The sequence below is a fragment of the Calonectris borealis genome, chromosome Z (assembly GCF_964195595.1).
Source record: "Calonectris borealis chromosome Z, bCalBor7.hap1.2, whole genome shotgun sequence".
NCBI classification, from domain to species: domain Eukaryota; kingdom Metazoa; phylum Chordata; class Aves; order Procellariiformes; family Procellariidae; genus Calonectris; species Calonectris borealis.
The window spans coordinates 1,041,543-1,065,617 of NC_134352.1; the positions used below are offsets into that span (position 1 = coordinate 1,041,543).

Here is a 24,075-nt window from a genome sequence, read left to right on the forward strand (position 1 = left end):
CCTTTAACTAAAAAGGTGCAACTTCATACACCGACAAGACCACAGGTTTTTCCCTATATAGGCAAGACCTAAGGACGCAAAAATTTGCAGCACGGAGCATGCAAGGCTGTTGATTCCTGCGGGACGCACGCAGGGTTTTCTTCTGGGGCTGTTTTCAGGAATTGGGCCTATGAACTCACTTTGTAAAACCAAAGAGCAAGCTGCGATACTGTCACCAGCCTGTTAAGCTGTTATTTTTTTGCAAGTCTCATACTGTACCCTTGTTCACTTTGATCGTGATAATAACAGGAGCTGGACCAGATCCTAAGTTAACTGAATGACCAGAAATGTTTCATTTCCTGTGAAAGATTATTTACACTCTGCATGTTCTCACATATGAAAACTAACAGCAGAAAGAAATCTGCAAGTGGGTGACATAAGCATAAATTAGGCTTTGCTTTTGCAATTGCCGAAAGTGTTTATTTTCCACTATAAACCTTTGGCTTGTTTTACTAAAGCTCCTAGTTGTGTGTCTCACAGACGAGGTTCTCTCCGCTCTTCCTGGGACTGTTGGCGGGGGAGAGGATCTGCTGCCTTCTTCCTGCAGTGATGTGTTTGGGAGCTTACTGAAGGGGAAACGGATGGAAAAGCCTCACAGTCGGGAGCTGAAGCAGACTGCTCTTTTCTCAGTTTTTCATTCACCTGATACCTGAAAATACAGAGAAAATTACCACATTCCCCAAAAAAACCAAACAGAAGGAAAGCAAAAAACTCTCTGAAGGGCTGAGCAATGGCAGAATGTGTTGAGGGAACAGAGAGCTCAGGGGAGGATGAATGCGCTGGCTTACTAAAAGCATGAAATCTCTTCAAGGCGCTCATACAAACGTTTTTCCTTCTATTTTCTTGTCTTTATTTTTGTACAGACTCTGCATTACTGCTTGCTGCATGTATTATGACCTGGTAAAAACTTCAAGACCTACACATCGAGGGGTTTTGAACAGATCACTGAAGTCCGCTCTCCATACCCTCCTGGTCCTTGAGATGTTATTACTTCTGTAATAAAGTAGCCATGCTAAGAAGGATTCACATTCCAGAGAACCAGTCTTGCAAAGAAACATACACAGGCAACCCGATTGCAACAGAACACTGCACAGACACACCTATAGGTATAACATTTATGGACTGACTTATAGGCCTTCCCTAAATAACAAACGACACAGTACGGACAGAATTATGCATTATATGGTCAAGAGATTGTTACCATTAGCTTTCTTCTTATTATATATTTTATTTGCTTAGTTTGACCAGGGAATAATCATCACAAAAAAGTGAAGCTACACAGGTATATATTGAGAAATGACCTGAAGAAAAGGGGTTGTGTTGAGGGTGTATATATGTGTATGTACATATATGTATGTATCCATATATAAGGGTGTATATATAGACATAAATGTGTGTGTGTGTGTATGTATCAGAAAGATATTTTGGTCTAAGGCAGTATAGAAGAAAGAGCAAGTACTAGTGGAGGAAAAGAACAAAACAGGTGGAGATGAAAACCGAAACAGTAAATTATGACCTGAGCATGGCAGCCAGGAGACCAGACCAGGGCAGATATGGACACGGCCTTGAGGGTAAAGACAAGATTTTAATTTGTGACACGGAAAATGTGCTTTGCAAAATGAACGTCAACACATTTTAAATCGCATGCTTTTAAATCCTAACCCTGTAAAGACTGGACAAGGTTTTTATGGTGCCAGCTGATTGAGATGAATCGTAGAGCACGAGTAAGACGGGGTATAGGAAAAATTAAAGTAAAACTATTTTAGGCTGCCTATAAAATATTTTCCATGGATGTAAGTAACTTAAATGGCAACCTGCAGTCAGCAGAACTATCAGCCTGTAATTTTGGTCAGCGCTAAACCGATTGCTCTTTCACGTCAGCTCCTCCTGCAGAGCATGTGGGAGCCTTTGGGTGCTGTCGCCTTGCCTCTTTTTAGGAAACTAAGGGGTGAGAAACGAGCCAGGAGGATTTCGTCAAACAGATAAAATTTGGAACGATCACCGCCGCACTTCCCCGCGCCAGGAAGGCTAGACCTTGCTGTTCGGCTTGGCGGTACGAAGCTGCTCCTCCTCCCGCCGACGGCAACGCAGAGCAGTTTTCTACAGCGGTGCTCAGCTACCCTTGGTTCACACTAGAAAGCTGCTTCGACAATTTCAATGGCCACTGTATTTGTCTTTTTTTTAAAGCGGTGATCGGCGATAGCGGCGCAGCAGCTGAGGCCGGCAAACCGACCCCGGGCACCAACACCGCCGCTACAGGGCAGCGCGCTTCCCGACGCCTGCAGGACCGCCGGCTCGTCTGTCGAGGGCCGGGGCAGCCCGGCACGGCGCGGGGCCGGTGCTGCCCGCCCCCAGGCTCCCGTCCCCCGCCGCAGGCCCCGGAGGGGCCGCAGGCCGCGGCGGCGGGCGGCCAGCCGGCCCCGGGGGCCTCCGGGGCGCCTCACCGACCCCCGCGCACCCCCGCGCTGCCTCGCGGCCGCGCCCGCCGCCGTGCGGGGCCGCCGCCCCCCAACGGCCGCCGCCCAGCGCCCTCAGTGACGTCGCGCGCCGGCCCGCCCCTCACCGGGGGCTCCGCCCCGCTGGGCCAATGGGCGCGACGCGGCTGCGCGCGGCGGGGCCGGCGGCGGCGGGATGGCCGTAGCGGCCGGCGGCGGCGGCGGCTGAGGGGCGCGTAAGATGGCGGAGCTGCGGGAAGGGGAGCGGTACGGCGTGTCCTGCGGGAGGGAGGCGCCGAACGCCACGGTGCTGCACGTCAAGCTGACCGAGACCGCCCTGCGGGCGCTGGAGAGCTACCAGGGCTGCAAGGTGAGGGGCGGGGGGCGCGGCCGGTCGCCGGGCTCTGCAGGTTTGCACGGCGGGGCGGGGGGTTATCGTGTTTTCGGGGCGTGCGTCCCCGCGTGGGGCGCCCGGGCAGCCTCGGCCGCCTCCCGCCCCCCCCTCCCGTCCGCCGCGGGGTCCCTCCCGCAATACCCGCGGTGGCGGGCGTGCAGGTGCGGCGGGCGCCCCCCGCGGGACCCGCCGGGCAGGACTGGGTCCCCACTCGTGCTCCGTGGGCTCCTCGGGACGCAGCCGTGCCGGTGGAAGGCGGCCCCCGGCGGCCGGGTCCGCGGCGGCCGGTGGAAGTTGGAGTTGTTGCATGTTCTCCGCGCTGTGACACTTCGTCAACTTTCCTCGGCGCGCCTCCTGGCTGGAATTAATGAATTTACCATTACAGGCTGTTGGCGCGAGCGCTTGCCAAGCGCCGCTGCGCCGGGGCGGCGGGGGGAGCAGCCCGGCAGGTGGGCGGCGGCAGGGGTCTCCGTGGGGCTGCGGGGGCTGAAGGCGGCGTCCGGGCCGCCTTCGGAGGGGACTGGGTGTCGGGTGTTTGCGGTGCCCGCGGGGAGCCGCGCGGAGCAGCGAGTTCTCGCTGGAGGAGGGCAGCGGGGTGCGGGCGGGGCGCGGCTGGGAGCGGAGCTGCCCTTGCGCGGGGAGCCGGGCGCGGGGCTGAGCCCCTCGCCGGGGCTGTTTCGCGCTGTAAGCGGGCGCGGAGGTCCGAAAGGCTGCGCGCTGCTTGTGGAGGTGCGGTACGTGATGTTGGGGCTTGAGACCGGCCGCTTCTGCCTGTTCGGACACATGACAAGTTGGGAGTTGTGCTGGCTGTAATAAAAGTGTCCTCTCTACTGCGGGTAAATACGTCTTGGAAGAGGTTTAATTATTTCTGATTTATGAAACAACTCGGGTCAATTATTTACCTGTGGTTTTGTCTAAACCAGGATCAATTTCCAAGTTAACGTAATTTTGCATGAAAAATGGATAATACGTGCCTAGTCATCAGGATATGGCAAACTGAATAAAGAGCTATTTGTGGTCATTATGATCAAGAAAACAGCTGAAATTCTTTTCTCTATTTCACTATTTCTTCATTTCCCTGACTGTAAATGAGACTCCGACGCTTGCTGCAGGTCTGCCTTCCGTAACCTGGTCCTGCTGGAGTTTGAATGTGCCATTTGAGCAGCGGCAAGTGGAAGAGTGATGGAACATAAAAACTTCAAGCTTTGTTATTCTAGCCTCTGGAATTTCTGGGTTTAGAAAGGGTCATCTTTTAAACTGTTCAGCCATATCACACATTTCTAACTTTTGCACTGGCAGAAAAACCTCCTGTGGCACTATTCAGGAAGTGATCCTCGAAGTTATCGTATTGCAGATGCTTTTTGGTTTGTTTTATTAATATTTGACGAGAATATCAGCATCGGGGAGGAATGAGGGCGGGAGAAGAAACCATCTCTTTCTGTTGTCTCCATCTTAAATAGGTCTGGGTGTGATCTGCTAGTTCACACGTCTGTCCGGTGCTGGAGGAGGACAGGGTGGATGGTCTGTAGCTGGTGATACCTTCCTTCTCTCTAGTTTAATGCTCAGCTACGTTGCTGACCCATTTCACTTCTGACTGTGCAACTGAAAAATTTGCAATGAAGGCTTAAAATCAGCATTGCCGAGAACTGGGGAATGCAATAAGGGGAATGCGAGGAAGGTAACCTACAGCTCTGCTGCTGCCTCTGTTCTGTGCTGGAAGATCTTATCTGTGTAACACAAGTAATATCGCAGAAACCATGTAGAGGTGAGAAATCAGGATAACCCTCTGATGACCTACTTATCCCATCACCTATAGAACCTAGGCAGCATGTAATCAGGCTCTGTATACTTGATTGCTTAATGTTCGAATTTAAACAGTCTGCATAAATCGCTCCTTGTTACCTCTGCTAAGGATTTTCTTAGCTGGCATGACAGTTAAAGAAAACTCGAAAGACTCTTAAGTTCTGAAGTTAAAAACACCCAACTTCACCTCCACCTTCAGAAATACAGAATAGAGATTGTATCTCTTCGGCAGGCAGCTTAGCATAAGTGAGGACAAATCCTGATTCCCTACTCACTTTATGCGCTCCATCATCGTGGCCTGGGGTAGGCTGGATTCAGATGGTAGAGGACATTCTTCTTGCCTAGGTTTCCTTCAGCGGTATTGAGCAGCATGCTTTAAGATCCTTGAGCATCATCTGTGGCAGTATTAATTGAAAGCATGGCTAATTTTTTTAAAATCAAGTTCTGTTTAGCAGGGAGTAATACCTGGGCTTTAGTTTGGTTAAGTGCCGTGTGTTGCCCTTGGAGGCCAGAGATGCAGCTGCTCCACAGGAGAGAGCAGTGAGAAGCGCAGGGTGACGTGGCCCGTGTGCAGGCAGGATGTCGGGGTGCAGCTCTAAAAGCGAGGCTCGGGCAGAGCCGTGCCTGCCGGTGGGACCACGCTCCGGGGCTCAGCTGCTCTGGCATCTCGCTGCTGCTGGACGCGGCTTTGCTGGCCCTGGTACATCACCTCCCTCCATCCCTCGTATTGCCCTCTGGGACTTTTTTGAACCAATTTATTTAATTGTGGGGTTCTTTTATTTCTTTTTTCCATACTGGTTTAGTGCTGGATGGAAAAGCATGAGAGCTAACACTCTGGGAGGGCATAGAGAGCACGTGGCCAGGATAAGCGGTGGGAGCAGAACCTCCCTTTTTCAGTGGCAGCTAACTGATTAGATTAGCTCAAGTTATAGCATGCAAGTTATAGCATTCCACCCTCTGTGCAGAAACAGCCCAGCAAAAAAACAAAAATCACTTTTTGCTGACTTAGCTGTAAAGTTGGCTTACTATATGATCCTCCGAAGCAGTATAAAGAGAACAGGTTGAAGAGAAACGGTCATTTTACCTTCGTGCACATGGAGCCTCTCATCTGGCTTGGCTACAGCATATAATTTCACTCTCGCTGGTGGTGGCCTGACCTAATCTGCTGACTACTCTGAAGCAGATGAGAGAATACTGCATTGAGTGGTGTCTGCAGAGCAGTGGGGACAGTGCTGCCTTCAACTGATGTGGCTTTTTGCAGGATTAATGTTCGTCTACAGTCATGTTTCAGCTGTGCTTCTCCAGATGAAAGCAGCTGGAGGTGTATACTTTATTCCGCATGCTGTTAAAGCAAAGGTTTTGGTCTATAAAGTCTGAACTTCTCAGACCAAAGGATAATTGTGACTCTTAGGAATCTGTTTTGCATTTAAGTTTTTATTCTTCAAACAGTCATTGGGATGTTCCAGCTGCAGAGCTGCTGAGTCAGTAAGCATATGAAATGCGATCTTTGCCTGATGTTCCCCCACTCTAAGCAATTGAAATGGAGTCATAGGTCTTTGCCATATTTCACTTACCAGGCTCGAATTTTCCCATGGTTTGTGTCTGCCTCAGATGGCCAGGGTTTGGGCTGGGGGCTAGGAAACTCATTTGTTTGAAAGGTTTGGCCTTTTAGGGAGCTCTGGCGGTGTCCTGCTGGGAGTGAGGATGCGCTTCTGCTCACAGATGGGGCAGATGTCTCAGGTTTTGCTTTTTTGTTTTTGAGGTCAGCTCTAAGCTGGACACCTTGTTAGTGTTTTCAGAACTGTAGCTTGCATGTCCCCACAGTTGTGCTGGATTTAGATTAAGGTATATAAGGATGGGCTCTGGCACCTGCGGTGGGGAGGTGCTGCCCTAGATGAGCAGCTGGGGAGTAAGTGATGTGGGACTTGGCTGGAGGGGGAACTAAAGGTGATGACACAAGAAGACTGGGAAGATAAGCCCTAGGAAAAGAGAAAAGCAGACTGGGGTTAACTGGGAGTGATGGAGAGGACTGGGAGCAAGAATTATTAGGAGCTCTGAGTGGGCAGCCAAGGGCTGAGATCGGCTGGTTGCCATCCCTCCCGTCTCCCAGGGAAGGGAATGGGGTGACATGAGCTAGCAGTGAGCAAAAGCACGGCTGGAAGAGCTTGAGGGAAGAGACTGAAGATCATCCTAGGAACAGCAGTGTGCAGGAGAGTCTGGTTCCTGCAGGACACTTCCAGAGCCTGCAGTGGAGCTGGGAGAGCCCAGGTCGCTCCGTTCTGCCGTCGGCATATAAATGAGAATCTGCAACTAGCGTGTTTGCCACCAATACCCAAACTGCAGGGGAGTGATGTTCACTTCTGTGCAAAAGAAGGGATGTGCCTATGTGACCTATGTGGTTTTGCCTCCAAGTTGCCTGTCTAAATATACTGATGGAGAGTTGATAATAAGTTGTGTGTCTATTTTTGTTTGATTTCTTGAAATCTAAGATTGCATGTATCTTAATATATGATGTATCTGATATGCAGAGTTAATCGATTTGAGCAGTGCAAGTATTCATTATAATTGCATTTTCATCAATGACTGGTTGATGGCAAGCTCTTTTGAACCTGTTTTCTTGTGGCAGCAAGGCCTGGGTGATGTTACTGCGTGTTTTTGTGTTGTTGCTAACTTCTGAGTCCAATTTCAAACAAATCTGTTAGTGGGGAAAAAAATCTTAATCCCTACAGTTGCTTTGGAGTAGCTGGGTGGTAGCTGTAGTTCCTCCAGTGGTATTGATGCATTACCTTCCCGCAGAATTCCTACCTCATCTAGCGCACAGGACTGTGCCCTGGATAAATCACAGGTCTGGTATGAGGTGACTAAGATGTGTATCCTGTTTCAGATGTCAGAAGGTTTTGGCTGATGAGACATGGGACTGCAGGAAGAACTTAGGGCAGTTAAACACTGTCCTAGCAAACGTGATGGCTTGGTCGCAGTGCCTTGCCTGTACCCTGCACAGCTGATCACTAGAGGCACAACGGAGCTGAACGTCCAGAGTGAAATTTTGAGATGGCTTGAACTGATTTGAGGTTTATGACTCCTGAAAGGGGAAAGTCCTATTCCACTTCTTTCCGTTGGAGAAAACTACCCGTTTAACTATTTTGGGGGGATGTCTTCTTCTAGGTTAGCAGGTTGAATGAGGTTATAGAAGAGACCTGCAAGTGCTGGAGGGAACGGGTAGAGAAAGGAGCCAGACCTTCCTCTTTTAGGCACCGTGGGCTGTTGAACCATGCAGCAAGAATACAACTTTGTTTTCCAATACAGCCAAGTAGATCTATTTGTCAGCTTCCCTAGGAAGGGCAGCCCTACCTTCTGAGCCGGCACCTCCACCGCTTTCCTTCTCCCGAGGCTGCTGCAGGGTCTGGCTGCAACATCAGTGCTGTGGCTCCGGGAGATGGGGCGAGCTGAGGAGGTGCACCAGGGAGGCCCGTTCCCCTCTGCATCCGCACGCTGCTTCTCCTTACCTTGTCCCGGTGCCAGTCTGCTTTTGGCACTGGACAGTGCAGTGCTCCCTTTGGCAGCATCCCTCGTGTAGACTGCCGCTGCTGTGCACCGGTCACGGGTACCGTGAAGGGAACCAGGAGCTATGGGTGGGAATATCGAGTGCCAGCGAGTCTCAGTGAAAATCAGGACTTGGATTTTTCACATCTGACACCCCAAATTACCAGGTAATGCAGATCGTAATCACCTCTTTCTGTTACTGCTTGTAAAATGGTAGTAAAGCCGGCTTATGGCAAATAGGAGGGTAAATGCACCAGTATTTGTGAAGTACTCTTGGTGTAATGACGAGTGCTGTCTCAGGGTTTGTATAGTAACCAAGTCATAGAGCCGTGTGCTAAGGTTTTTTAAATGTTTTGGGTTTTCCTGCTTACTGAGTACTGTCCAGATCTTGTGAACGTACTGTATATTTAAAAAAAACCACCAACAAAACAATGCAACTCCAAAACTAATTGGAATGGATACAGCAAAGGAGGCTAAATTCCTGTTGTATCTCCATATCCATGTATCAAAACGGCTCTGCCACCCCACAACGTGGTTGTTTCAATATATTACACGTTTGGAGACCAGAGCTGGCGATCTGAACTTGGTTAAGTGCAGCCTGGCTGGCTGCTTCGGTTCCTCGGTCCTTGCAGCCGTTGGGAAGCGTGATGTGGCTGATGTGCTCGATGGAGTGTGTACGTCAGGAGGGATCCTCCGTGGCAGTGATACGCCGTCTGTAGTAATTCAGTGGACTTTATCCGTGCAGGTAGCCTTTCCTTCCAAATGCTTTTTCTTCGCCTTGCGAGGAGACCTCTGCAATTCCTCAGAATAAGTTGTGCTGATACATGGCTATGCTCTGAATTGACAAATAACTTTTTTGGGCTCGGTGGGCCGCTGTAAGCCCCGAAGCAGCGAAGACAACCTGCCGAAAGGAGGAGGAGGGGATCGGGGAAATCCTTAGGCTGACATTGCTAGAGAGCACCGATATCTTGTCCTAGCCTCTTTCTACGTAATACATAGCTCTTTAAAAATTATCGAAGTATACGAAAAATTTTATTATACATTACAATCTCTAATGATATGAAGGCATCTTCTGCTCACTGAGTCAACATGCCTGAAAAACAGTAGATAATTAGCTTCATATACAAGGGTGGTGCCTTATAAGTATCTGAGTTATTTGCAGTGTGCCATGTGTGTGCGCAGATCTTGAGTCTTGCGAGCAGACACAGTCCCTGCCTAAAGACTATTAAGCAAAATAGTGAAACTAGAGAAGACAAGCCAGCTAGTTCTTGAGTTTTTGCCCCCCAAATTAGAGATTTAAGACCCGAATGTCACAGCTCCTCTAGTTAATTATTTTTAACCAGTCCTGTGGAGAACTTATTCCTTATCTTAAATAAAAGCTTCAGATGCAAATAAAGAGTAATTACTTAAGTGAAGTGTGCCTGGAGCTGTTTGTAGCTTGGTTTTCAGCTGTGTTGGTGCTTGATTATTCCTACTCTTTAGAGAGGCGATGGGCCCCAGCTGTTTGGGGCGCTGACAGTTTTTCCAGGATCACTTCCTTGGATTAACTAGGCGGGACTCTGGAGTTTATGCCCGGGTGTGGGATCATGGGGTTTTCAAGTTTGTGCTGTTCCAGAAGTTTTGGGCTGAACCGGCCAAACTGGCGAGGGCGGGCTGGGAGCAGGGGTCAGCTCACGTGTGAGGTGAGAGGTGATGCTGGTCAGATCGGCACCGGAGGAACGATGTGCAGAAATGGGTCTGGCTTAGTGGTGGCTCTTCAGGGAGGTTTCCCAGGTGTCAGTCCTGGAGCCAGTTTCACTTACCGTATTCAGTGATGGCCTGGAGAAGATAGTGAGATGTCAAAGCTTGGAAGTGATACTCGGGTTTTTCAGGTGATCAGAAAGTGATGCTGAGGAGCTCTGGAAAGACCTCACCAATCTGGATCAGTGGCAAAAAAGGTGACATACGGCTTTCACGATAGGCAAAGTAACATGTAGGGGAAAAATCAGCTCTGCGTGACGTGAAACTTGGATTAGGCAGTTGCAACTACAAAATGAGAGATCTTGGAGTCGCAATTTCCAGTCCTCAGAAAGCATTCGTTTAGTGTGCATCAGCAGCCAGAAAATCTAGCAAAGAGCTGGGCACCATCTGGGAGGGCATTAAGGGTGATGCAGAAGGTCCCTTTGGTGCTGTGTAAAGCTCTCGGGCACCCACGTTCCAAGTCCCCTGTGCAATCCTGGTTTGTGAGGGATGCGAGAGCTGTCCTCTGCTTGCTGTCTCCAGCTGTAGCAGCTGCCGTGCAAGCAGAGTCCGTGGAGGCTGGGGAGTGACGGGTACAGGGCTGCGGCTCGGGGAATTGTAGGTGACGTGACGGTAGAGCTGATGCTGCTCGTATCTTGCAAGACGGGAGCGAGAGGGCACTTGATGGAACCAGCAGATAAAAGTAAAGCAGGTGGGTCTGTTCACCTGTTGGATGGTGCACTACGGCACTTTGCTGTCATAGGAGGCTGGGGGCAGGCAACTCCGGCGGTTCAGACAGGGACCAGACTAATTCGTGGACAGCAAGTGTGTGAATGGATGCGGAACAGGGCTTATGGGGGACGCACGCTGTAACACTCCTAACAAGGCGGGTGGTGGGGAGTGGGAGGGGAATGGGCATGGGAGCGTGGTGGGACTCCTGGGCTCCCGCAGAAAGCCGCTTCTGCAAAACTTCATGCTCTTCTCTGCAAGAAAAGAAACGCAGGAAAACTGGCTGATCCTGGGGGATCAGAGGGAAGCGGGGTTTGGAGAAGCGGTTCCCACCTCTGTTCCTGGAGCCTGAGGTCCATGTGGTGGCTGTTCAAAGCAGTCGGCTCGTTGGACACGGGGAGGGGACAGAGGGTTTGGCTGGAGGGCCAAGGTCCCTGCCGCAGCCGCCTGCTGCTCCAGACCACCTGCCAGCGGGTAGGTGAGACCTTTCTGCTTGATGCCCTGCTAAATTTGTATTTTCTTTATGGCATTTCCTTGTGCTGCAGTAGAGGAGGTGGCTGGTGAAGCCAGCACGGTTTCTCCGGATCGAAAGCCAGCTCGTGTCAAATTCTGTGAGCCACTATAAGAAGGTGATGGCTGCTGCATGGTCGTATGCAATCATCGCATCACCTGTCCGGCTTCACAAACATCGCCTGTGTTTTGTGAAGTGTCTTCATATGTTAATTTCTGTGTAGAGCACTAAGCTTCATTCTGGAAAACCTCAGACAAGGGTTAGGATTCATAATTGTGCACTGGACTTTGCATATGTAACCCACTGCATTTTTCAAATGAGTTTACTTGTATGTGCTGGATAAACAGACAGGTACATTAATAATCTCGGGTCACTTCTAAAATTTTCCAGCTTTAAGTTGTAAGGCTCGTGGAGCAGACAAATTTGCAGCAAGCCGTTTCAGGGCTTAAGGTTGTATATGGGTAACTTGAGATAGTGTATAAGCTTCCGATCGTGGAAAAACAAGCATAGTCATTTTTAAGACCCTGCGGCCACTTGTGTGGAAACTCCAGCTCTCCAGCAGTATTATTTCTGCCTGAGCCGCTTTCCAGGATTTCGCGGCGTTGGGTGATGCTCACAGGCGATGTTGAGCACCGGTGAGGCTCAGCTTAGTCGCAGGCTCCTGCTGCCTGCCCGCCGCAGCTCCAGCACTCGCTGGCACCTGCGTGAGCAGCATCAGCTCATCGCCAAGCCCGGTGTGGGGAGTTTTCTGCTGGATGAGTGAGATGGATTTTGTTGCAAAAGGGCAAGACAAGTGCAAGTGGAGGAGGAGGAACCTGTGGCTGGAGGGAGGAGAGGACAGGAGGCAGAGCTAACTCGCCTTTCCAGTGATGCTGAGTCCTGAATGCTCCTGAAGGGCACGTAAATTTTAAGTCCGTAAGCACTTGCTTTTCCTGGAATAAAGTCTGTATTCATTAGGATTTCATCCTTTGGTGCAACTTGTTTAGCAGAAGAGTTTGCAGTGGTTTGGCAAACTGTAACACCCTGTGGACAAAGTCTAGCAAATTGAGCTAGTCAGCATAGCTGCCCTACGTTTTTGTGTCCAGCAGCGTAATTTCAGGATTCAGTAAAGCTGAGCAAAGTCAGCATTGCTGCTAAAATGGGATATTCTTATCAGTGGGCTCCTGCTGGCACTGGTGGTGTTGCTGTTTGGGCTGCGCCGAGGAGCAGATCTGACCAGAAGCCAGCTTGCAACAGAGAAAAGTAGTTTCCAACTAGCAAGCTCCTTGATTTTTTAAATTTTTTTTTTCCCCCCTTAACATTTGCAAGTCTTCATGGACTGCGGTGTCAGCACAGAAGCAGTGCAGGACACTTCCATCCTCGCAGGTCAGGAACAGGCTGCGCTTGCCGCTGTGAAATTATAGAGACAAGGTGCAGGTGGCTTTTGTTATTTTTGGCCATATTGCCTATTTCCCTTGGCAGATATGTATTTGAAGAAGCAAGGATAGTTTGGGGGAGCTCAGAAGTTTTTTGGAGCCAGTTTGATTGTACCGAATCTCTTTTTGTCTTTAAGACACGTGCTAGCTGAGGTGTAAGTGCAGAAGAGGGGTGCTGTTCCCTGCCTGCCGGGGGAGAGCCGGGCTGTCCGCACTGCTGGGAGCAGCACGGAAGGTGCTGTGGTGGGGGGCCTGGTTTCCAGCACTGCAAGTGCTCCTGGCAGTACTGGTGCGTGCCTGGGGGTCCGGGCAAAGAGCAGGTCATCTGTGACAGTGGGAAGCGATGGGGGCCTGAGCGTTGTCCTAACGAGAAAAGCCATCATTATCAAGACCTTTTCGAGTAGGCAGGTTGCCTGTGTTAATCACGCAACTCGAGCTGATATCCAGAACTCAAGTACGTGTAAAAATGCTGTCGTTGAATAGTCTGTTCAGAAAAGAAGCCAATCCCAATCCGTAAGCGAGCAGGACAGCAGGGCAGCGTTTGGGAGGGGGAAGGCACGCTGTTTTGGACTCCCATGTTCGGTGGTACTTCGGGCAGAGGAGGGGTTGTTTTTCCTTTCCGTGCCAGCAAATACTGTTGTACCGCTTCCAGCGTTTTCTCGGACTCCCCCTGGCGCTCTGGTGTCCTTGCGGGGCGCGATAAAGCACCAGCTCTCGGGCTCCTCGGTGCTGAGCGGAGGAAACGCTGGGTGCTGCTGCCGGAGCCCTGGCCGCTGCTGCCGGCGGGGTCTGCATCATGGTTCGGGCGCGAGGAGCCCTCCGGTTTGCTGTGGGCACATCCACCTTCTCTTTCTGCAGCGAAGTAACTTCTGCCGGAGCGCAGAGGTTTCTCATTTTGCTTACATTCTACTTTTCTTTCTCTTGTAGGATCGTGTTTCTTCTCAACCTTCAATTCAGTTTCAAGGATCCCAAGGGGTAAGTATTTGTTCTCTTGTTATATTGGAAAATAAATGCAATGTAGATTAACCACTTTCACTTATTTAAAAAAAAAAAAATTCCTACAGACATTCTTAAGATCCGCTTAGTAACAGATATGTTTCATTGTATATTTACTTAAGAGTTGTAGCTGAAAGTGGAAGAGAATCGTGCTTTAGGTATGCTTTTTTTTTATCTTGCTTTTGTCACCTTTTAGCCTAAATTTGAAAGCAATAGGAATAACTTGTAAGTCATCAACTGAGCAGTGCAAGTTTTGTATTTTAAAATGGACTTTGGTTGGTTTCAAGGTGTGAAGCAGAACTGCAGTTTTGAGGGGTGGGGTTTTGTATACCACAGACTACTGATGGTTCCTGACCTTTTTCTGAAACTCTAATGAAACGGAATATTTCAGGCCTCTTGAAGGAAAATATGAGGAAATGTGGCCTCCTAAAGGCCACAGGTCCTGTTAAACAATCAATCAGTGGTGCAAATTGGAGAACTAAAGCTGAAGGCAAAATTACAGGCTATCATCTCCAAGTAGAACGTTTTAAGGTTTTGGGTTTAATATTTGAACTTTAAGGGATGGCTAAAGACTCATTTTTAAAGACTGAAGTATGGATTGTGCCTTTTATGCTGTTAGCCTTAATTCAGATCCATTAACTGATCCAGTTTTCCATGTAGCTGTGCGGTGCTTGGGTAGAGGTAGCCGGGAAGGGATGAGAGAAGGATGGGTAAGGTCCTTACGCTGGTGTGAGGAGGCACTGCTGCCCAAAAGCGTGAGACTGCAGTCCTGGTCCAGCGTCAGTTTGGCTGAACAGTACTCAGCTGCTGAGAGAGTCGTATCTATAGCAAAGCTACTTGTGCAGACAAAAGCCTCTTAACACTGCGCTTCTAAGAAAATCCTTTTTTCTTATAGCTTATTCGCAATTTAAACTACACTGGCAAATATTTAAACCGTACCGGCAAAAGAATTGCCTTGCTAGAATGAATAACCATCTTAGTTAAGATGGTCAGCCAAAATAATTGTACCGGGAGAGAGCGGCTGGGAGCAGAGATCGACTTGAATTCATGCTGCCATCGAGAGGGAAGTCGTACTTGCTAATTTGGCTGGGAAGTAATCCAGTAAAAAGGACCGGCCGGCCCCACCGATCGGCCGTGGCAGCAGGCGCATGAGCGCTGGAAGGGATGGAGCAGGAGCTGAGTTCAAAATAAGCTCTCGGAATATAAATAATTAACCTAGCTGTTGGCGTGAAGTTCTGCAAGTAGTACGCTGTGAAAGAAAAATTACCAGCTTTATCTACCCTGCAGCCTCCCTTTCTCTGCAAAAGTCAACGTGCTGCTTTCTCCCATGTTCTCTAGGAACAGCTTGAAAGCAGTAGCAGGTGAGGTTTGAGATGTTACTAGGCTGGGGGAGACTTTATTTCTCAGCTGTAAAAAAACCAGGGCGTTTTATTGAAAGCTGTCAAAATCCGGGGGTCACAAGACTGCTGAAGAGCCAGATGATAACTTACAATGGTGTCAGCCGTGTTTCTGTTAAAATGTTAGTCCAGGTATGTGCTTTTTCATTATGAAACTCAACAGTAAGGTCTGCTGCCACACTCTGAGATGGAAGGATCTGCAGGGACTCTGCTGCTTGCTGCAGAACCAATAATCTTTTACGGTACTTTCAAATCTGTCCATAATTAAGGAAATGCAAAGTAAGGAATTTATTGCAGGAGATTCCTAGATCCTAAGTCTCTGCAACAGGGACAGAAATTTAAGGTCATTAAGGCAGATGGTAAGTTAAAACAGGACATTTACTAGTGGGAGGGAATGGTTAGCTCGTTGTGTCTATACGTTGTGCAGCTGTGTTCTGAGTGTTTCCAGAGTACCCCAATTGCATGGCGGAGGACTGCCCTGGCTCTTTGAAGGCCTGCCTTCCTCTTCTTCACTGGTTTCTAGCTGGAGGTCTCTGGGGCGAAGAGCGCTCGAGGTGCGTTCGTCAGTGCCAAGGCGTTGCAGGTTACCTACGACAGCGAGATGTTTCCTTAAATGCCTCTGAAAACAAATAGTGATTTTATTTGTCTCTTGAGAGTACTTCCTCTGCAATTCAGGCAACTGTCTAACTCCTAGCTGAGGACAAAATACTGGCATTAAAAAAAAAAAAAAGCTTTTTTTTTTTTAAATATTCCATCTCTAGTTACACACATTCTAGTCCCAGTCCTCTGTGGATGATGGGAAAGGCTGGTGTGGAGAAATAAAAGGAGCTTTCTGACTTGGGGTGGTCTAGAGTTGCGTCAGATGTGGGAATTGAGAAGACGAGGCTTACGCTAGAAGAGGCAAGGGAGGGGCTTTTATTTCATCTGTATGTTTAACAAGAAGCTAAGATTGGTGTCAAAGGCGTTCTGCAGTTACTTTGCCAAAAAAAAGAAAAAAGCAAGCTTAATTTTTTTTCTGTTGTACAGTAGAGTTGCTCTGAAGGGATCTGAAAAGTGTTGAAAGTATATAGATGGTGTCAGAAGGCGCAAGAGCAAATCCAGTGATGCAGTAAGATGGTTCGCATTCGGAGTGATAATACATCATCTGTGCGTGCTGCATAGTTAGTCTCTAGATGCTCATCAGTACAAGAACCACTGAAACAGCGTGGGAACAGTTTGCACAAAACACAGCTAAGAACTCTGTGATTTGTGAATTAATAAAATACCTATGATTGTTAAAACAAACTTTTGCACCAAAGCAGAAGTTGGCCCCTCGGAGGGAGAACTTTTCCTCCTGGAACATCTTACTCCCAAACAGTCCAGACGGTAACATCAGGTGGTGTCTGAGATATCTGCAGGATACTGAGGGACTGCAAGAAATGGATCATTATGGTGATACAGATTAATTTTTAAGAAATACCTTGTAATTAAACATTTTGGAGTACACCTAGGCAGCCTGGAAAATGTAGCAGCTGTGCTGTGCTAGATACAATAGCCCTGAGGAATGTGAATATTGGCAATTGACTTGTAACACAGCAGGAATATGTTTAAAGAAAAAAAAAAGTCTGTTTATAGTCCAGTGTACTTCCCGTAGTGATAATAAGTTTTAAACAAGCAGGCTTTCCTTGCTATGGCTTCCCGCCTGTATTTTTAGCTTTCTCTGCCGTGTCCTGCAACTTGCAAATACATTTCTTACATAGAGACAAAATTTGCGAAGCGTGCACCGTACCCGCAGCTGGCGACGTCCTCCGTCTCCTGCCGCGATGCACGTGCCTCCGGCTGCCGTGGGGGCAGCCAGCGCGATCTCGCCCGCCTCCCGTGAGTCGCCTCTTTGGGGGGCATTGAGCAGCAAGCTGAACCCTCCGGCTCCGCTTAGGGGCAGTTGTTGCCTGCCTTGCTCTCTGGCCCTGTGCAACCCTTTGGTCCTTGTGCCGGAGGAGGGTGCAGCAGCGTGGGTGTCGGGGACAGCGGTTGCAGCTCCCGAGCGAGGAGCTTTTCTGCAGCAGGTTGGTGACAAATTCCTGCTGGGTGGCAATGAAACCAGCACGGTGCCCAGCGCTGGGGTTCAGACGGGTGCATAAAGGTGAACTGCGTGGATTTGGGGGAGCAAATATGAAGCTCTTAGGAAAAAAGGCCAGAGGGAAAAAAGGAAGGAGAGGGCGGGAAGGCTAAAAGTCAAAGAAAGTCTTCTCCCTTAAGGTTATCCATTTTTCTCCAGGTCAGCGTAATCAGTAAAATGTATACATTTGAAATGGCTTTTATGTAGTAAAATATTTAAATTTTTTTGCAATAATGTGTAGTCACATTATTGCTGTAGAAAGGCATCTCCATTTCCTTTTTGAAAGGGGCACTTGCTGCTTATGTTCTGTAGCGTAGCTATAACGAAGGAGGAGGAGGTTTAGTACTTGAGGAAAACAGCATTTTGCAAAAAGACTCCTAGTATTAAAACGAAGACAAAAGAAGTCAGTGCTGAGATTTTTCTCATGTTTAAGAGCAGCTTTTTGAAGTTTCAAATTGGTCAAGTAGGTTTCTGGAGCATTTTTGTCTCCTTGAAGGTGCAGGCTGGATGTCTGCATTAATGCAGACAAAGGAGCAAAGTTTTAAGCTTGGGAGCAAGCTTACCTGGGCAGAAGCCACTGTAGCAAAGATCCAAATGATGCTATGGCAAAAATTGTCCCTCTTGGGATTTGTAAAAGTGGAAATCAGATGAAACACAGCAGAATGTCCCTGCTGAGCAGAGTTGTGCCCTTCCCCAGTAGCAGGGGTTTGCCTCTTGGCAAATGAAGCGTTGCTCTAAAGAAGCTGTGAGTAAACTTCAGCTTAGAAAATGGATTAACTGGAAATGTCTCTCAAAAAAATAATAGACGCCTAACTTTGGGGGCCCTGCAACTGTTAGTTTTTAAATCCTTTAATCCTGTTGTAGAGGCTTACGGTGTGAGCTGGGCGCTGGTGTGGATGCCTGCACAGGGCAGGAAGCAGATTCCAGCTCCGGCTCGTGAGCTACCAAATCTTATCCTTAAAAGTAAGGCTTTGGGGGAAAACCACTGGTGAGATGGTAAGGTTGGAACGATTCTGAGAAGAGACAAAGGAGGGAGAGGACTTGAACACATCTGCTGGAAGCACCTAAAAATATGGTGCTCATGTCAATCTGATGCTGTACTGTGGAAGAACAAGAGGAGAGTGTGAGTAGATGTGTTCAGAAAGGGAAGAGATTCAGTGACTCAGGCTTGGACAGCAAAATACGTCTGGCCTGAATTGAGGGTACTAAAACAGCACATAGTATCAGCAGGAATGTTGGAAAAGGGGAGTGACAAAAAGCTATGAGCCAACGAAATTGGAGTGAGTCCACACAGGAGCTTCAGGAGGAAATTATGCAAACTGCTCTTAAGTTAGAGAGCCAACAAGGATGATATGTCAGAGCGAGAGGGGGTAATGATAGATCCGGAAATCAGTTACCAAGAGGAAGGGATTAAAGTCAAGGGTCTGAGTTGTTCTAGTGGATATTCTCTATTACTAAATCCATTAGATGGCAAGAAATTGCAAGCCAGTTTGAGGATGTAGAATGTAAAATGACATTTTAAAGTAGGCTACAGAGGGTCAAGAGCGCTCAACACTCGTCCTGAAGTGCTCCAGCCTGGCCAGTGGTGATACTGGGGCCAGGGCAAACCACAGCACGCTGCTCCACGTGTGTGTCAGACCGGTGTGCTGGTGCACGCGCAAGGGTCTGCAGCCGTGGGTTTTGCTGGGAAAACTCCCCCTGCAGAGGGGTGAAAAGCAGGAACAGGGTACCCCTGTGTGCCACAAAGCATGCTTCTGTTGATGCCCTCATCTGCCTGGCTTTCCCCAGGTCGCACAGCCGCTTAATCTGAGTTTGCCAGAGTTCATCCAAGTTTGGTTTAACTCTTGACTTTTTTTTTGGTCACTTAAACAGCTTATTTTCATTTGAGAAGATTTAGAAGTGCTCTCTGCATCCTTTTGTTTCCAAACAGCTTAAATTAAGAAAACTTCACCATTTTATCCTGAAGTCTCAAATTTCAAAAGCATAAAAATTTTAAGGCTTACCCTCTACATAACATCTGTTCTTCCACTTTTGTTTCTGTATCGTGCGCTAAGACCTTTTTTTTTTTTTTTAAAAAAAAATTCAAGAGGACCCTGTACCAACACGGTCCAGCCTTCCTGGGATTTCCTTTGCATATCCAAGCTAGAATCTTCCTAAGTTTCAGTGTGTATAGATAAATAGGTTTGGTACCCTTACTGTCCTGTGCACTGCTGTACTCAGACTTCTCTTTGCTCTCTGGTGCTCAATCTAACTGCCCCAAAGCAGTTGTGTTTTAGCTAGCGATGCTCTAGGAAAGGAGGATCCTTCCGCGAATGCCATCGCTGTGCGTTTACTGCAGTGATGTTGTTCATGAAGATGGCCTAGAAGAAAACTTTTTTCTTTTCTTGGTTTTTTTTTTTTTTAATTTCTTCTGTAGCTTTCTGCAAAGCTAGTTCTCCGCATCCATGCGGGACTGGCACAGTCAAATGCCCTGGCTGGCCCAGGAGAAGCACCAGGAACATGGTCGCGGAGCCAGGCTTCTTGCTGGCAGCCACCTTTTAGGTTGGCTTCACTGTGTTTTAAGAGCACACCTTGTCATACTGAACTGAGACTAGTGTTGTTGAAGTCTCGCCTAGTATTTGTGTCCTAAAAAGTCACATCAGTGCTGGAGATTCAGGCACTTGAAAGCAGGATGTCCCTTATCCCATCATCCACTACATAACAGGTGAAAATCTGCCAGTGAGAGAAGATTCTAGGGGTTGATTAAACTTGTCTTTGAATTGTATATAAACATAGTTGAAATTGTTTTTCTTTATGGAAGCTTAGAGCAGAGGCAGAAGGAGCAAATTTTCTGCAGCTGCCATCATTTAAGAACGATCGGCTCAGCCACTCCTGTCTTTTCAGTGTGGATCTAGAAAACAGGCTTTCTGCATCTCCGTTAGAGAGATGCATTTGACATTAATGGTCATTCCTGCATGCTTCTGTTAAAATAATGCAAATTCTGTAGGCTAAACAAGCAATTCCTCAGTTTCCAGAACTGGAAAATAACTCTTCTGCAGTGGCTTCTGACACCACCTTTTTCACACATCACCTTTGACAAAGTCTGTTAATCAGTGGATTCACTAAAGACAGGGTTTTTCTAAATTTTTTTCCTGAGCAGGAGAAAAGGAGGGTGATGGTACAGATAGTGAAGAGGTGTGAGAAGGCACTTGTGAAATAAAGTGAAGAGGAAATGTAGAAGGGAGGGGTTTGAAACAAACAGCTTGTCACCAGAGAGCAGAAAATTTGTTCAAACCTGGTGGGGAAAACTGTTGAGTGTTCACCTGTCCATGCCTTAGGTGCATTTTAGCTTGTTTTTTTTTCCCCTTCAGTGCCTGCATTCCCCCGATACTGTTTCCTGACCGTGCAGGAGAAGCACGTGTGGGTGGTACTGATAGCATCGAGGGGATGCGAAGACTTTTAGGCACGAGGAGGTGTTATCTACCGCTTTGTAAATCCTCGTCCATCACAACTTATCTGTGTTAAGTTACCTTGTGAAACAGACTGGTGATATTCTTCGAGTGTTTATCAGTTGTGGGCTTGGCTAGAAGGTAGCAAGTAAGACGGGTATTAAGACCTGAGCTTGGTGTTAGCTGGAACTGGGTCACTTGCCTGAAGACTGCTGCACGCAAAGCGGCAGTGGGAAGAGCAGTGAGGGCTGCACGTGTTGGGTGGGATGTACGGGGGAGCTGGCACAAGGCTTAGCACGGGCGTCCTATGTGTCGCGTCTTCGGGTGGTGGAGAGAGTGTTTCACGTGACGGGCTTCTCACATAAATGGGGAAAGAAATATGTGCAAGGATAAATGTGTTTGGGCGTGAGAAGAAAATGACGCCCTACCTTCCGTGCTAGTACATATTCTGGGAAGTGTATAGGCTGCGGACTTGCCAACTCACACTAGTTAACAGGTTTGAATTTGGGCCATGGTAGGGGAAAGACGCATGCCTCGCTTTGTTAGGATGGTGCCTAAACCAAGGGAAGAGATTGTTGTGAACTCTGCCCGTATACACCTGGTTTTAGAGTGGCCTCTTCCCTTGTCCTCTTTGGGTAAGGTGTGCAAACATGCAGCTTCTCTTCAGAGCTTTCTCGTCTCCTTTCATTGCCCTGTCTGGCAGCTTCTCTGAAACAAACGTGCTAACAACGGGCTTGCAGTGCTGCTTTCTGATGCAAACAAAAGTTTATTCTCTGTTATGGATTAATGTGATTGCCACGTGTACTTTCTTAATAGAGGCTCCTTGACCTTCTTCTGCAAGTATCGCTCAAATAGGAAAAACAAACTTTTTGCCTCTATGCTTATCTCAAGCCAAATGCAGTATCTTAATTCTGATTAAGCCAAAAATCCTTGAACTGCCTATTGAACTTTTCAGAACCATATAATACAAATTTAGAGTGTAAAAACAGGACTGTTTATTCAAAACAGTAAGGTTATTTGCAGAAGTTGCTGAGTCTATAAACTATTTCAAAGTGTTATTTTGTCTTGCAAGGTACAGAAAGAAATGGCAAATATGTCAACAGCAGTAAAACTTGATCCTAAGTGTTTGAGGTGACAGTCTTTTTTGCAAACCTAGGTGTTGTCGGCAAGTTTATCCGCTTCAAGTATTGCTTTCCCTAGGTTGCTGAAAATGCGTTAATGTCCTAGGAATACTTTCTAGACTGCATATTGCCTAGCAAGAACCCCATGCTTTAGAAGTGTGCCCCTGTAAGATATGTTTACTTGATTTGTCAGGGCATGAGGTCGTCTTTGCAAAGAAGCAAGGAGGGGGCCTTGAAATCTCTTCAGGACAAAGCTGGTGGGTGGCATTTGGTAGAGGACAGAGGCTGGGATTTGCGCTGCACGGCTGGCTGCTGAAGCGTCGTGCTTCCCTGGAGCAGTGGTGTGCGACGTGGTGGTGGGAGGGGGCGGACGTGGTGGAAACCTCTGGCGAGCCGGAAAGCGGATCGAGAGCGGCAGCTCCCCCGCGCAAGTCTCACGTCACCGTCCTGCAGTTCAGCCGGCTGTTTCGTGTTGCTGCAGTCACGTCGGTGCGCCCCAGTATCGCGAAGGCGTGATACTGCGGGCTTGTCGGTTGGGAGTTCAGCTGTAACCGGCAGATGGTTTCCTGTACAGCTGCCGCCCCGTGTTGGGTTTCTACTTCAGAACGAGGTACCTCGCACAGCCTCTTTTGAAGGGTAGTATACGCAGACCTCCGTTCCAGTTTTTCAAGACCGCTTTGAGTTTTAACTCCATCCTCATGCGTTTTGTCCCTGCCAGCTTTGCATTACCTGCAGATTCAATAATTATTCTTCATTCCGTTTCATAAATGTTTGGGCTTTCACTTTTGAACCATAATATGGGAAATAAGCTTGGCTGATTTAATTGCATTTGCTATAACTTAAAATGCATTTTTTCCCTCAGAGCTTGTCCCAAGTTTATTAAAGTTATCTGAATTATGACAGACTTCACTAAATTTGCTTCTGAATGGATAAAAAAAAAAGTTAACAAAAATGAAAGGCTTGTGTCTGTTGCATTACAGATTAAATAATAAAAATTTGGAACTGAGGACGAGAGTTAAATTTTTATTCTCAGCTTAGTTGCACTGCCACATTTGAAATCTTCTAGCAGAGAAATATTCTCCCACCCTTCTTGTTGTCTTTTCATCCAAATTAATGAATGCCCTGAGGAATGGTCATCTAGTTCTTCTGAAATTTGTGAAAAATATATCCTACAAATTTGAGAGTGAAAGTAAATTTCTAGACCTTTTCTTTGCTCATGCAAAGAAACCTGTCACAATGGTTGCAGTAGCTGTTTCCCTCATCATCATCGGTGTCTTCCTTACAGAGTTTGTATGTGGCGGGGGGGGAGCTTTAAAATATTTAGTGTTTCCATTGGAATTTGCTCCTGGGAAATCATTGTTGGTGATAAACTTCATAGGCATCTGCCTGAATGGAGGCAGACTTGTTTTTCTCCATACTTTATCAGTGTCTTTTTCAATATTTGGGAGAAATAAGACCTCACTGAAGAGCGTGGAACAGCAACGAACATGTTTTTAAATGTGCTCTAAGGCCAGCTTCTGTCTTCACGTTACTGCATCAAAACACATTGAGCCACTCTGTGATTTAATACCCATGGCAATTCTTCCAGAATTTTAAATATAAATATTAGGGTACAGAAATTCCTAATGTTTAAGGTGATTGCATGCATATACATTCTTTAGGCTGATCAATGGAAAATAAAGATTTGCTCAAAATAAACTTTGAGAATAAAGTCCAAACATACACAGTAACAGTTACCTGCTTCCCTCTGCTCAGCTGTATGTCTTGAGGGCCAGCCTTAGATTGATCATAGTATATATTTGTTGGTTTTCCAAAAAGGATATCAGGCTAAGAAACATTACCTCTTCTACAGCGGGTTGAATTCATGTTGTCAAATTCATATACATACACCTGCTGTATTTATAGTAAAACCAGTATGCTGAAACATTCAATCAGTGGTAGTTAATTGTATAGAATGTAGATCAATTTTCCTATCATTTGGGCTCCTACCATCTTCTTAGGCTGATGGTTAATCTTCATAATCGTTAAAAGGTAAAGTTGCATATATAATCCAAGATTATGTGTTTGGTAACTTAGCCGACTTCCATTCTTATATAAAATGCACAGATTGCTCTTTTAAGCACACTAGTACTTTAAGCTTAAGTAAAAGAATATGGTATTCAGGTGACTTGTCTTTCTCCTTCATGTCCAGTCACTGTCCCAAGCTGTTGGTAAGCTCTGCCAGTACTGATGATTAAAATATAAATGGTAATGGAGTTGTTTCATAGTAGCACTTTGTGCAAATGATATTGACATTTATGAAGACTGGCCAATCTCAAAGCAAAATATTGAGAGAAAGATTTCTAAGAGACTGCTGAATATTGCTTTTAAATATCTTTCTTTGTCAGTTGTATTTAATATTCCATTAAAAATTCAAGCAAATTTCAGACGAACAGTTTCTTAGATTT

General features: G+C 47.3%; 1 protein-coding gene across 3 annotated transcripts in view; it reads left to right on the forward strand.

The window, feature by feature from the left end:
• The first annotated feature begins 2,640 nt into the window (after positions 1–2,640).
• ELL2 (elongation factor for RNA polymerase II 2) overlaps positions 2,641–24,075 on the forward strand; it is a 43,379-nt gene continuing 21,944 nt past the window's right edge. For 2 of the 3 annotated variants that reach the window (XM_075137158.1, XM_075137159.1), the window contains exons 1-2: positions 2,641–2,844; positions 13,516–13,563. In XM_075137158.1, coding sequence (XP_074993259.1) covers positions 2,716–2,844; positions 13,516–13,563 — 177 coding nt within the window. In that variant the 5' untranslated portion in view covers positions 2,641–2,715. The remainder of the gene's footprint in view (positions 2,845–13,515; positions 13,564–24,075) is intronic. The other variant, XM_075137161.1, reaches the window with a different exon arrangement.